The 15,484-nt window shown below is 40.5% G+C and overlaps 1 protein-coding gene across 3 annotated transcripts in view; it reads left to right on the forward strand.

The window, feature by feature from the left end:
- The window catches only part of FREM1 (FRAS1 related extracellular matrix 1), a 103,598-nt gene that overhangs the window by 57,054 nt on the left and 31,060 nt on the right, over positions 1 to 15,484 (forward strand). The window contains exons 21-26 of one of the 3 annotated variants that reach the window (XM_045022325.1): positions 1,472 to 1,616; positions 4,513 to 4,654; positions 6,060 to 6,255; positions 6,930 to 7,194; positions 13,111 to 13,525; positions 14,732 to 14,933. In XM_045022325.1, the coding sequence (XP_044878260.1) occupies positions 1,472 to 1,616; positions 4,513 to 4,654; positions 6,060 to 6,255; positions 6,930 to 7,194; positions 13,111 to 13,525; positions 14,732 to 14,933 (1,365 nt within the window). Of the gene's footprint in view, positions 1 to 1,471; positions 1,617 to 4,512; positions 4,655 to 6,059; positions 6,256 to 6,929; positions 7,195 to 13,057; positions 13,526 to 14,731; positions 14,934 to 15,484 lie in introns of those variants that run through there. The other 2 variants (XM_045022326.1, XM_045022327.1) reach the window with 2 other exon arrangements.

Consider the following 15,484-nt stretch of genomic DNA (forward strand, 5'->3'; position numbering starts at 1 on the left):
CATAGTCACCCCATCTCTGTTGTGTGACCCCTCCTCTCTCTCTTTCTAGAGACCTTACCACTTCAGTACCCTTCCACTAAAGTTCCACTGCAAAGAACTGCAGTATGACCTCTCTATCTTCCTTTGTCTAGTCACCTGCTGGCCACTCTAGCCTGTGCCGTTCTGGTGGATAATCTGGGAACCAGCTTTGGGACAGTTGTTCAGATGTGGACTAGCAAATGTCATGGTCCTAGGCCTGTTCCCCTTGTACATTAATTCAAACATTTGACTTAAACAACCAGATCTTGAGTGTTAGCCACTGAGGAATGGACAGCTGTGCATGGGTTAAATCATGGACCTACATGTGAAATGGATATGGTATAGGGAAAAACAGCTAATTCAATTAAGTGAAAATAATCTGGATTTAACAAGTAACTTTATGGAGTCATGTTTTGTTTGGCTTTTTAAATGCACTAGATAAATTTTGCTCATTTAAATCCTTGCAATCCTTTTGACAATGTGTAAATGAGACTGAAATACAAAAAATGACAACAATGACAGGTCTCATTTTTCTCTAAGAAAATATGATGACATTTTATTATTTTTAAAACCATTTTTTTACATCAATGTAAAAAAAAACTTCATGGAAGTTGGACCTATTGCAGTGATAATGACATAAATATGTTTACTCTATCCATTATGCTTATTTCTCCATTGTTCTAGTTAGAGAGGAAATAAGCCCAGATCATTTACTTTTTTAAATTACTTCTCCAATGTTTAAGTAATCACATGTGGGGTTTGATTATCATTCATTTGCATTATGATGGCACCTAGAGGTGCGACTGAGATCAAGTCCCCATTGTGCTAGGCACTGCACAAACATGACAGTCCCTGTCCTACAGAACAGTCTAAGTGGACAAGACAGAGTAAGGGGAGGAGAAAGGAAGTAGATTATTGTGCCTTTTCAGATTGGGAAATGAGGTACAGAGAGATTAAATAACTTGCCCAATGTCACACAGAAAGTCTGTGTCATAGCTAGGAACTGAAGCCAGATCTCCTGAATCCCCCATCCACTGTCTCAGTCACAACACCAGTCTTCTTCCCTAAAGATCCTTCCTCCCTACAGATCAGTGAAGACACAGAGGAGTGAGCTCTGACCATCTTATCCCCCAGTCAAGTAGAAATTTTAAATTGGGGTGGATGGAACTGGATGGAAAAGTTTTTACCTTTTCAGAACACAGATAGTTTGGAAAGGAGTTTCATTCTTTTAACAAGTCATGCTGCTCTCTTTGAGTTGCTGGTGTACTGATAGATTAATGAACAGCTGCTGCTTACATGGCTTGTCCTCTGCAAGCTGAAACAAACTGGCTGTGACCAGAAGACGTGGTGGGTTGGGGAGAGGGGGAGGATGATGGAGGCATAGGGACATGTCGTGAAAGAGATTTTGAAGGAGACAGATTTTATTTTTTCTCTTTTTTTCCCCTCTCCCCAGGAATGAGGCTGGTGTACATGCATGATGACTCTGAAAACCTCACTGATGGTTTTACACTCCAGCTGTCAGATGGGAAACATAAAGTCCTCAGAACCATTCTGGTAAAGGTCATCCCAGTTAATGACGAGAAGCCAATGCTGAGCAAGTAAGCCACATGTTCCTATGCCAAATTGTGGGATGTGTTCAACAGTGATCAAAACAGCAAAATCGTGATTAATAGAGCTATTCTGACATAAATAGCCATAGACTAACGCCAACAGAGATGTTCCTGCATGTGCCACCATAGGACTGTTTAACAAGAGCATTCCCAATAAAGATCACTGTTGACAACAAAATGCCTAAATCACAAAGTTTCTTTTCATGTTGTTTTTTTATTTAATAATAAACAGCTGTTGTGATCTATATTTAGACACACATTCATTTTTGTCTGCTAGACCTTAGTTAAAATATTATTTAAAAGCAACCCTGATCTTTGTACTCCCTCTGCTGGCCAATACATACAGTGGGATTACTTTAGCTATCCAGCTATCTCTTTCTCCTGGACATTGGTGACATGTTGCTATGGTATATATCAGCTAACACTGTGAAAATAGCCTAGATTTAGGGATTGAGAAAGAACCCATTCCCTGTGATCTGAGATCACTCCATGCCACTAAAAGGCTCTGTAAAGTTACAGAGTAAGCTCTGAACATTCATAGTAGATTTTGTTTTTTTTAAATATTCTCTCTCAATCATCATTCATCTTCCAGTCAAGGGATGAGTTAACTTCCTCCCCTCTCATCAAAACTGTGATTTACAAATTAATTAAACTCAGGATGATGCTATATGGAGGAACACACATGACTGATGTTTCACTCTGACTCCTGATCTTTTAGAAGTAACTGCTGCAGTTGCATTTAAAGCTAATATGATCTGTTTTTAATTTGACTAGGAGAGTGAGGGAAGCTTTCCACTGACATGATTTAATAGGTAGCAGGTTTAAAACAAAGAAAAGGAAGTATTTTTTTTCACACAACACAGTCAACCTGTGGAACTCTTTGCCAGGGGATGTTGTGAAGGCCAAGACTATAACAGGGTTCAAAAAAGAACTAGATAAGTTCATGGAGGATAGGTCCATCAATGGCTATTAGCCAGGATGGGCAGGGATGGTGCCCCTAGCCTCTGTTTGCCAGCAGCTGGGAATGGGCAACAGGGGATGGATCATTTGATGTTAACCTGTCTGTTCATTCCCTCTGGGGCACCTGGAATTGGCCACTGTCAGATGACAGGATACTGGGCTAGATGGACCTTTGGTCTGACCCAGTATGGCCATTCTTATGTTCTTATGATCTCTCTGTGAAAAGTTCCATCCTTTAACTGCTGATGGTTATTGGAAACAATATTTTTTAAACTGCTAGAACTCCTTGCTAAATGCAGAGGCATAGATTTTAAGAATGTGTATCTTCATCAACCCAGACAAAAATAAGGAATACAAAAGTTAATTTTACAATTACATGATCGCAAAGAGATATATAGTACACATGAGAAGAGTAGTGACCATAGCTCAGAATGCAGGGTACAGTTTACATATTAATAAAATGAAATGATGTAATCATAATTACTGATCAAATATACCTTGATATTTTTCTTGTTTGGATAAAGTTCAGTACACCATTCCCCACTCTTTCTCTTTGGAGTGAGGTATGGAGGTGACTGCAGATAAGTGTATTTCGCCTTCTGTGCCCAGATGAACCCAGAAACTGTGTTGCTGCCTTGACAGGCAATGATTAGATCTTATAATTAGTCAGCCCCAGTGGGGAATCCGACTCACCCTTTGATTTGGGATCACCTTTCCTCCCCACTTTAGTCCCATTCTCCAATAGCCTGCACATGCCATGCAGTTGGAAAAGTAAGCAGACTTGAAAAGAACCGACAGGGTGTTCCTGATCCAGCCGTTTGATGTTTCTGAATCACTAGGAGTACTGCACAATCACCTTTGCACCTTCTTCCATTTAGACCTGCTGTGTGGAACATCTTCCCCGAATGTAAAGCCACTACATTTATCCCCGCCCCCCAAATCCCCTCTTCTACTCTGATACCAGAAAGAATTAGCCAACTAATTCTGACTAGGTAGATGGAAGAGTTAGAGTCAGATGACATTTAGTATTTTTTTAAATGTACCTATAGTAGCTCTGTGGGTTTTTTTAACCCATCTTTTAATCCCTTTGTATGTTGCTTGTCTTCTTAGATTGTAGGCTCTTTGGGGCAGAGGCTGTGTTTTACCTTACTGCTGGTTGGTGCCTAGTACATAGTTAATGTTACTGGTATACAAGTAATAAATAATAACAATATTAAAATTATATGAAGAGAGAGCTGCTAAGAGGCAGGTACTAGCTGAAGGGAGGGAATCAGAGAGAGAGAGAGACTGAGAATTAGGCGAGAGTAAGTCTCTGGAGGAATTTAAAACCATTTTGGGATTTCCATCCTACCTGACTCTGTATTTTCTTGTGCAATGGCAGCCACAGACACCAATGAGCAAAAGGCTGTAAGCAAAACCTTACAGTGATTTGATCCTGGAGGGCTAATGGAAAGTCTGAGGAGGGAAGCATAGGCAACCAGCAGAATGGGCCTCTGTTCCTCGTGTGAGCTCTTTCTCAGGGCTCAGCTAGCCAATGATTGAACAGCCAATGAATTAAGACCCCTAAAGGGCCAATGGCGCACCTATTGGTATGTCCTGTAATAGCATCATGGCCACCTTGTTCATATTGCCCCTCCAAGGCAACCCAGATAATGACTACGGAGGGAGGCAGAGAGAATTGATTCCTGTTGTTAGATCCAGAGTTGCTTCAGATCTGTTTCATTGGTATTGCTTTTCACTGTTGTTATGAGAAATCAATCTTCTCTGCTTGCTGTTGTGCAGATATATGTGTTCTCCTTTAGTCATTCTGCAGTTATTATTCCTGTCAGCTTCTGGGTAATCCATTTCCTGGCAGTAGTATCACTTATTGGAAAGGTTACTTTTCTGTTTTCACATCAGTGCATGAGGTTTTTCTTTTTATCAGGAAGGATGAGATAGAGGTGAACATGGGTGAAACCCGAATAATTTCTAGTGCTGTTCTGTCAGCCGAAGATAAAGACACCCCCAGGGAGAGAATTTACTATTTATTTGAAAGAATTCCAGAAAATGGGCAGCTTCAGCTCAAGGTTAGTCTTTGTACTTTAACAAAAAGCAAGCAAGCAAACAGCTCTCTCTTGTTAGAACAAAAAGAAGCTGATTCTCTTTTTATCCTGAATGTCTTTCATGTTTTGAAATACACTGCTGTGACGAACTGACTTGTGCAGCTGAACCATGCAAAATATTGAATCAGAGGTTTTGATACTAGGATGGGGTGAAGGGGAAGTTAAAACCATGGCAGGATCTTCATGGGATGATGGTGGAGATCCTAGAGGGAAAGAAACCCAATGGGAGGAGGAAGAGAGAGAAGAGCTAGACCAAATGGGGGGAAAGACCAACCCCAGGGACAGAGGATGGGAGATATTTTAGGGACCAGGAAGAGAGTGGAAGGAAACCCCACAGATGAGACACTCCCCAGTGGTGCAGGAGAGAACCTATCAGTGAGAGAAGAAGAAAGTAGATAGAGGGAGAAAGAGAAAGGGAAGGTCATAAAATAAGTGTTAATGAGAGAGGAAGAGACACTGAAAAAATAGGAATAGAAACAGGAGGGAAGAAAAGTATTGACCGAAGATGAGCAATCAGAACAAAAAGCAAGGCAGACATACTAACCTTTTCTTTGTTGTTTGTTACGTAGAAAATTGGCTATTGTATTCCAGGTAGCGTGATTCTGTGAAACAAGTGGGGCTTGGTTCTGAATGACGGTGTTGGAAATGGGAGCCTAGTGCCCCATACATCAGGGAGGGAAATAAGTTGCTAGGTAGATTCTGGCTTCTCCTAATATTTTATATAGGTTTGTGTGCATGTCTAACAAGAAATATATGAGTGTGTCTGAAGCCTGTGGTTCTGGTGTGTTGTGCTTATTGGTATTTTAACATTATTTGCTCCAGCAGCAGCATGTTACTCTGGGACACAACTCCTGCTCAATACCACATATTCAGATTTTGGTTGATTTAGCGTATTTGTTGTTAAAGACCTTGAAATCTTCTACAAAGCAGGATATTGCACCTGACATTGCAATTTTTTTCAGGGAAGGACCTCATGGCTCCCTAATTCTCCCTGCTTCCCTCTAGCTCCCCATAGGCTCCTCACTTATGCCTGGCTGGCTTTGGGCCTGAGCAGAACTAGGAGTAATGGCATGAAATGGAAAACGTAGGCTGAATATGAGGAAACATTTCCGAGCAGTGAGCTCTGTTAGGTTCTTAGCATCCGCTTTCCCCCCAGCTCTTCTGGCTGCTTGGCTACAAAGCTCCTGCCAGCTACTGCCCCTGAAACCTCCTATTAGGAAGGAGGTCCAAAGTGTGAAAGGGGAATTATAGGTAGGCTATCACTGGCAAGGGTGTAAATAACTGAGCAATATCTACTAACTGAGCAAAATTAACTTGGGAAAACTTATGGAATACTGTCAGGTTGCTGACAGATTTTTATTCTTTCTAGGTAGGTAGGGACTGGGTGATGCTCCAAACTGAAATGAAGTGCACCCAGGAGGAAATAGATATGAATCTTGTGAGATATGTGCATACAGGCGCTATGGGGTCCAGGAACCAAGACAGCTTCAGATTTCATCTGTGGGATGGGGACAACAAATCCCCAGCACTGGACTTCTACATAACTATCAAGGATATGGAAAAAGGTAAAGATCTGGGTAATTTTGCATTCTACCATGACTAATTCTTATACCAGGACAATCAGAAAAAATTTTTATTGCCATTTATGATCCACTCTTAGGCCTTAACCCTTTAATGGGCAGGGTCCAATTATCTTCAGTGGGGCTCCAAGCCTGCAGTAGCATCTGCCTGCATGGAACTCATTGTGGGATTGGGTCTTTTAAAATTATTTTTGAAGAAGGCTTCCTAAAATTTCAAAAGGTCATACACTCAGTTAATATTTTATCCTTCACCTCATAGGATCTCAAAGTGCTTTATAAATATAGACTAAACTGGGCTGACAATATCTTGGTAAAGTGGGTATTATACTCATTTTGTACATGGGTAAACCAAGACACAGAAAAATGGTAAGCAATTTCTCCAAAGCACGTAATAAGAACAGCAAAGCTGGGAGGATGGTATGGTTCAGGACTCCTGACTCCCAATTTAGTGCTATAACTATGAGGCCTTACTTCTATCATTGGATTTGTATTACAAAAGATGTTACCTTTATTGTGGATTTGTTCTTGATGAATGTGACACTACACAATCACTGTTTAAAACCATGAATTCATCTACCTACACTGGGTAGAAACAATAGGTAAGAGAGAAATACAGAGGTCAATATGACACTTTTAACTGGGTATAATGTATCTTGCAGGGGACATTGCTGTTTTCGTAAGGCCACTTACTGTATCTAAGGGAGATAGAGGTTTCTTGACAACTGATGTTCTCCTTGCAATTGATGGTACTGAGAAACCAGAAGAGCTCCTCTATGTGATAACCTTGCCACCTCAGTATGGACAGATAGAGTATGCCAGCTATCCTGGAGTCCCTATTACAAGTTTCAGCCAAATGGATGTAGCAGGTCAAACAGTCTGCTATGTCCACAGTAGCAAGGCAGCTACTCCCCGAGATCTGTTCAGGTAAGCTCTGAAGAATTCCTTTTTTGTTATTTTGACTAATAACAAAACTTATGGAAAGGTGGTAGTGATGGTGCTGGTAGTAAATAGCCAATGTTTATATGACAAGAGGTATTACCTCCATCTTGGATTTAGCTTTGACTGACACTATGTGATCACTACTCATCCTTTAAAACCATGAAATAAGAGCATGGGCTATATTAATCTGCCTATAATGGTTCAAACATTGTTATAACATGCAGATATACATGGCTGATAACTAAGTTAGGAGAATGAGCCTCAGTAACATCCCTTGTGGAATTTCACCTTAAACTATAAAATTTTCCTTGTTAATTGTACCACTGGAATTACATTCTTCTGTAAGAAGAGACAGAGCTGGGATGCACATTTCTTGTAATACCTGAAATCCTTCAGAACCATGTGTTTTTTCAACTATACGTTCTTTATATTCCCTCCTGAAAAGATAGATTAATTATTTAATTTCTCTTTCAATTTTCCACACCACACTCCATCTGAATCAGTACAATCTCTTATCACTAATAAGGGCAAAAATCCCCAGAACTGCAGGTGATGCAGACTGTATCCCTTTTATATTGAGGTATTGAGATCTTTGCTAATTTCCAAAGTTCTGTAGTGTGGATTGGAAATCCATCCTTGCTGTAGCCAGACCAGATGTTAATGCTAGGCAGCAGCTGAAAGCACATGCATGCTGTTCAGTGTCATACAGTTTACTGAGACCCGTGGAATTCCCAGGTCTTCCAATTTCACTTGGAAGAGAAAAGTCTTTTGACTGTGTTGAGTGGAAGTTTTATTTAAAGGGCAAATCTTTAGCAAAGCACTACACTAAATGGCTGGCTTGATTGCTGGGGAACTGTGTGAGGTGAAAGAATCTCCTCTCATACATTCCACATTGTCTCGCCTGAAGAGGACACATGGTAGTAGGAGTTGCGTAGTGTCAAAGATGCAAGAATCTGAATTAAAGTGGCGCCTCCATCTCTGGCAATCCTGTCTCCTTTCCCCCACTGCCCTCATGGGCAAACTGGGAACTGCCAGGAAGCTGAGCTTTACACAAAGGGTATTCCCCACCCCTCCCACCCAGCCTCTGCAATCCTGTCCCTTCTCTATGTGTAGCAGATTTGCCCCAGAGAAGGCAGGTGCTATAAAAATCCCTAAAATAGAAAGTTTAGAGCATCATATTCATTACATTCATCTCCCTCAACTAAAGTTTTCTATTGGTTCATATTTTCTGAAGGTTGCATGCTGATCTATGTTTTCTATAAGGTTTCCCATTGGTCCCCCCATTCTTTTGTTTATTCTAGATGGGAACCTTCAGCTTGGGCTATCCATCAGCTGTTTATCTATGGTTTTAAGATAGGTGGTTCAATCCATAATATCTCTCTGCCTGAGTTATAAACATATCTTGATTATCTCTCTGGTTACAAAACCAACTTTAATAAATATACTAATAAGGTAGCCAAATTACATACTCTGACACAGTTTTCTTTTCTGAGTAGTCATGAACTAATTTAAATACCTTGGTGCCTGCTTAATACATCAGTTTGAAGCCTCATCTATATGTAATGTCCCTCCGGAATTTTTGCCAAAATTAGGATGATTTGCTTCCATGGACCAATGTAATAATAACCTGGGTGGGTAGGATCAAACTTATCAAAATGTAAATTTTCCATTGTGTGTCTTATATATTCCAACACCTCCTTATTGGTACTTATTGGTACATCACCCCAAAATCTCTCAGGACTTATATCAAACATTTAGCTGATTTACACGGCAACAGCATACATCATTTATTCCTTCTTAGTACTCTTGTCCTAAGAAACAAGGAGGCCTCACTCTGCCTAATATGCAATTCTCTTAGTGCGCCTCTCTTATAAAATTCCTCAGTTGCCCAGATCCTCAGCTGGTAGCATAACTCCACTGATTTCAGTAGAGCTACAGCTGAGGATCTAGCTCATTACTATATTATTTTTTAGGACGGCAGCTCTAATTGTGTCACTTTTAGATAAAGTGCTCAATCTCCTGGCATCACCCCCAATTTCTTTCATACTAGAGTCAGTGCTCCCACCAAATCATTGTCCACACTGAGAATTTGGGTTCAGATTTCTTGATCTAGACTTAGATGGTTCTTTCATGCCTCTTGCTACAGCCATTCTTTGGAGCAGATTGAGTGACTGTGTCATGCAGTTTAACCATTTAACTAACTTCTGCCTTAACCTTCTTGTTGTGAACAGTGTTATATAGTGGAAGAGTAGTGTACGTGACCATCAGTAATATGTTCCCCGATACATAAAGATTGTGCCCTGCCCTTTTGTGCTCTGCTTCTTATTTCAATACAATAGACTTTTTTTTAATCTTCAGTAAGTGACATTAATTCTACCACAGGCTTTTTGTATTCTATAGTGATTCTTTCACATGCTGATGAGCATTAATCTATTCTAGTTCCACAAAACAAGGAAATAAATAAATAAATACAACAGAATTTGCACACAAAAGTTTGTCACCTTCAGAGCCAGCTTGGCAGTCTAGTGACAATCAAATGCACTGTCACATGGAGAATCTGGGTTCAGGTCCTGAACCAGCCTCACAAGCCAGTAGAGACTGGTACTCTCTGAAGGCAAAGTGTCTGAATGAACAGAGTTCCGGATGGTGTTCATAATTTATCTCAATGGGCCATAGAAAAGAAGGGTGCAACTAGACAGAGATTCACTACTGCACACAGCCTTTTGGGGATGGGGGTGTTAGGCTGATTAAAATGCAGATAATGTTCTGCAAGAAATATCGATAAGCTTTGAGTAGAGCTGGCTGAGAATTGTCCATCAAAATGTTTGGATTTGTTTTTTTGTTTTTTACAGAAAATGGGATTTCTGCAATATCCACATTTTCCACAGGAAATTTTCAACTTTGCCAATATTTTGTTTATTTTCCTTTGGGAAAAATCAAATTAAGTATTTCACTTTGGGTTACCCAAATCAAAATATTGTAGTTTGTTGAACCAAACAGAAACATTTAGTTTTGGGTCAGTTCTATATTAATTTGCCTGAGCTGTCACGGTGCCTCATGGGAGTTGTAGTTTAGACGCTTTCATGTCCCCATTCTCCTGTATGGGCTGGTGCTCCCAGGTTGGGCTTCATCACCCATGATTCCCTTGTATGGCTAAACTGCTATAATGCCTCGTGGCATTATGATTGCATTATATCCTGGGTGATGTAGTCCAGCCAGGAAGCCTGGCCCAAAGAAGAAAATGAGGCCATGAGGCAATCAAACTACAAGTCCTATGTGGCTCTGTGGCAGACACAATTCAACATTGAACCAAGCAGAAATGAAATGTTTAGACATTTCTGAATGAAAATTATCTGAACTTTTCATTCTATAAATGAAAGGTCAAATGATATTTTGACCTTTTGTCCCAATTTGAAACAAAAGCAAACATTGAAATGTTTGAATTTTGTATAAGGTGGAAATTCTGATTTTCAATCAGCTCTAGCTGTGAGAGCTGTTTTTATGATCACCTATTTCCATAACAGAGAATACTGAGCATTTGTTAACTTCCTTGGCAACTCTGCATGTAGACAAGCTCTAAGTTTTCTGTCTGGACCAGTGGAGTAGAACCAAATTAGAATGTTTGGTTTAATAGAAGTAAGATTGTGGGGTTTTTTTTTAATAAATATATGTCAGTTTGAATCACTGTAATTTACGTTCCTTTCTGTTATAATTTGGCAAAGAATTTGGTCGTGTATAGGGATATAAATACTGCAGTAGATTGTTTTTTTTAAAAACAAGGAATGGTAACATTAATTATATGGAGCTGGGGGAGTGTTGGGGGTTAAATGATCAGATTTTTACCTTCCGCTAAAGTAATTTCTTCTGTAATAAATTTCTCTGTATTGTTTGGTGCTTCTGGCCTGGAAGAAAGATTTGGCAATGCTTGTTTGGACAGATGACTTCAAATGATTAGCAACCTGACATCAGATGCTGGCAGCAGGATGCTAAAAGAACATGCTAATATCCTCCATTTTGACACGCTGGCTCGATTTTGTAATGAGCTGGCTCTATTTATGATTCCATTTTTATCTTTTAAATGCCATGACAGATGGCAGGTTCTGCAGCCAACTCTATTGCCATGGAACTTCAGAAAGCATAAAACCTTGGTAATGGTGAAATCAAACCATGCGACATGTCCTCCGAACTAAACCTGAGAGTTGTCCCCCAAATTTCATCAGAGTGATGAGAATGTTGGCTGCTTTTCATTCCTAGGGGAAAAACAGAGCAGCAGTAAACCTGAAATAAACAAAAACCTGAAGTGTAGAAATAGGAAAGTGTCGCAATAACTACTTCTTGGACACAGCCTGCTTCATTATCTGCCAGATCAAGTTACATCTGCATTGTAATTTTTAGCCTTATTTATATATCTAAGATGGTCACAGAACCTGTCCAGTGTCCTGTAGAAGATTCTCGACTAATTTTTCATACACATGAACTGTTCTTCCTAAATCTTTTTTATTAAATATTGGCTTCAGAGATTTCCCAGGGAGACCCCAAAAAGGTGGCTATGTCAATTTGCACCCCTCAGCTGTACTTTTCCTGTCTCTATAAGGCCAAAAAATGGTCTTGTATGACCATGAAAACTGTTTTGTACTTATCATTTGGTATTATTCTTCCAGCGGTATATCAGATCCAGCTAAATTAGCAATAGTACATCCCCTTTACCATTGGCACAGTAACTTCAGGTCAGTACAGACAGCTGCCTCTATGTTCCCTGCTGGGAATTCTGCCCTCAGTAAACATACTTCTAACTCCTATATAGTCTCTGGCCTGCCTATATTCATTCCCATCTGTCTGATGGCGTAGTGCCTGCTTACAAGTTGGTCAGCCCCTAATCATCGGGCATTGGCATAGGCAGTGAAGGGTTTTAGTTGGACAGCCTGTATAATACTGCAAGCCATTTCCATGACCTATGAAGATCACTTCTAAACAAGGCAAACCACAGCAATCCTAGTTCTGAGCTTTTGGTTCTTTTAATACTTCTCTGAGTTCAGTTTACACGCCTCTCAACCTCCAGATCAAGGCGAAACAAATTATCAAAATGTTGACTATTCCTTATTTGGCTTATGTAAAATGGCAGTCGAGTAATGAGAGGAAAAAGTGGCTAGCTGGGAATGCACCTGTAGTTATGTCTGAAATATCAGTTGTACTTTCCCATGTTAATTTACACTTGTGAGCATGATAACACATGCACACAAAGTGCAGTATATTTTGGAGGGTGCGGTGGGAGTAAGGGAAATATATCACCACAGGGAACAGCTCTTTGCAAAGCAAATCTTTCCACGTAGGTAGATAGTGTAGTCCTTAGTGCACATTGCCATCCTCTGGGATTTGAACTGAGGACCTCTGGGTAAGAGCCATCCACTAGGCTATCCAGCCACTTGAGGGTTAAGCTGTCTAACTGAGGGGAAAGCCTTTGCCAGTTAGGTAATGACAAAAATAACTGAATGAAAACGTTGGCAAGTGAGAACCTTTCATCAGCATTGTGTGTAGTTCATGCACAGAAAATTTGCAGGGTAGACATACCCTGTGGCATGGTCTACACTAGGCGTTTAAATCGGTTTTAGGAGCCTAAAACCGATTTAACGCCACAACCGTCCACACTAGGAGGCACCTTATATCGATTTTAATGGCTCTTTAAATCGGTGTACTCCTTACCCTGTGTTATATGACTATCCCCTGTTTGTTCTGGGTTTGAGTCAAAAGAAAAGCAGGATACTGTCAGAGATCCAGTTTTTGATGTGTGTTTCAGAGTCACCGTGAGGCAAATCCTTTAGTAAAGGTGTGTATTATCATTTCATTTCAGTAGATGGTGAATCAAGAACACATGCTGAAGGCTGCCTTGCCTCTCTTTGCCAGATTTATCATCAGCAACGGATTGAAGACTAAACATGGAACATTTGAGATCATGCTGGAGACAGTGGACCAAGCTTTGCCCATAGTATCTAGGAACAAGGGGCTAAGATTAGTGGAAGGCACTATGGCACTCCTTTCTCCTGATGTCCTGCAGCTTTCAGATGCTGACACTTCCTCAGAGAACCTTACTTTCCTCTTGGCACAGCTCCCTCAATATGGCCATCTGTGCTACCGAGGGGCTGTGCTGCTGCAGCACAATTTCACTCAGCAAGATGTGGACAACATGGACATGGCATATAGACACGGAGGAGGGGCTTCCCAGATTGACAGATTTACATTTGTTGCAACAGATAGGACTAATGAAGGCTTCATTGTAGATGGGAAGGTGCAAATGGAGCCTGTGGCATTCACCATTCAGGTAAGTATGGCCAACAGGCCTGTTTAAAAAAGATGAATAGAATAATAAGGTTAATTAATAGGTATAAAAATACTGGCTCCAATGAGAATAATGCTAGTGCTTGCTTGCTGCTCAGTTTCAGGGACTCAGCAATTTAGGATTGAACTGGTAGGGATGGGCTAATAGGATAATTAACCAATGGAACTCATTGCTTCAGTAATACCCTGTGGCAATAGTTAAAAAATGGATTAGACATAAGAATAGGAAAAAAATGCAATCTTTGTTACACTAGTTGAGATGAATGTTATAAGAGTTTTCAGTCTTCAAGTGTTAAGGCCCCAAAGTTAACCCCAGCTGTGGTGAGGATGAAATCCCACATTTTCCCAAAGGCATATTGCACAGTAAGCTGCACCTGATGTGGTGGGGTGGTGTTAGGACTACTGAAGCATCTGTCATGGGCCACATCCAGGAGAAAATACTCAACTTGATAGTCTATAACTGTTCTGTGACAAAGGTATGTTTTACATAGAATCTATTCAAACTTCAGCCCTGCCCTAGAACTGAACCAGACCCTTTCATTCAATTCTGTTCCATTAGGGAGTCCTCTGTTCTCACCAATCTCAATGCTTAGCTCCCTTTGCTCGCAAGCTGGATTTCCGTCCTTCCCTGGCCATGAATCCTAAATCCCTATCAGTTGCCTCCCATTAGCCTGACCTAGTTCCTCCTTTCCATAGTGTGATCTTTCCTTTGGTCTCTGATTTCCCCCACCTTTAAAGGTTCTCACAGTGTCAGCATTAGGCCCAGGTGCCTCTGCTTTAAGTTCTTATATAATCTGGCATTTTTAGCATCAGGTGGCCAAGACTGCATTGTATAGCAAAGCATGAGAAATGTCGAAGTACAGATTTAGCAAAGAGGCTTCTGGGCCTCATATTTCCTATTCACATGGAAGATGGATGGGGATGAGGAAAGTAGTTTCATGGGAAGATCATGGGATGCAGGAGCCACAGGTTTGATGGCAGGAAGGCAAATCATAAGGTTAGGGATGGAGATGCGAAGGTAGCTCAGGTTGGGGAGGATGTATTGACAAGGTCAGTGGGTGACATTACCAAAGCCTTGAGTCAGATTTCAGGTGGTTCCTATGTACTCAACTTTTTTTTTTTTTGAGTGCAGGGAAAGGTCTGATTCTGTGAAACAAATGTACGTTTGTTATTTCTAACCTTGATTCAGGTGGACCATTTGGACAAAACTGCACCAAAAATTGTTCACCTCCGTTGTTCTTCAGATGTGGAGCTCCTGAAAAATGGCAATTATGGGATTTACATTACTGCCAGGTCCTTGAAGGCATATGACCCCGATACAGAAGAGGACCAAGTCATTTTTAAGATTTTACGAGGTCCTCGTTATGGCTACCTGGAAAATATAACAACAGGTAATGTATTCTCTAACCTCTTCCTACGATGATCTAAAACATCTTGAGACACACTGGGGCAGATTTCAAACCCTGTGACCCTATCAAAATATAGGACCACTCAGCTGTGATAGAACAAACTGAATTCTGATTCTAGACTTCTTTGGAAGACTGGAATATGATAAGAAGGTTCCAATACTAGTACTCAAATACAAGTCAGTGATGAATTCTTAAACACCTTGGTAGCATATTTTGTAGCTACAATTCAAGAACTGCTTTTTGCAAATGAAGCTTGAAACATCAGTGTAAAAAGGGACAAAGCCCCGATATATCACAGACGTGTTATAAGCTTAATAGAAGGTAAAACAATGATAAATAGTGAACAACAGAAGCTAATCTGTACCTAGGTCATTTGATGCAATATCACCTGGGAACTATATAATTGCCGGGGGTGGGGGGGAGGGGAGTAGTAAACTCTGCAGTGGCACTATGCAGAGGAAAGGGTAGATTTCTGGAAGAACTATGTATTATGCTGCAGAATTATAAGAGTTAACAAAGAAAAAGTTCTTTAA

This window comes from Mauremys mutica, chromosome 6 (genome assembly GCF_020497125.1).
Source record: "Mauremys mutica isolate MM-2020 ecotype Southern chromosome 6, ASM2049712v1, whole genome shotgun sequence".
Classification (NCBI taxonomy): Eukaryota; Metazoa; Chordata; order Testudines; family Geoemydidae; genus Mauremys; species Mauremys mutica.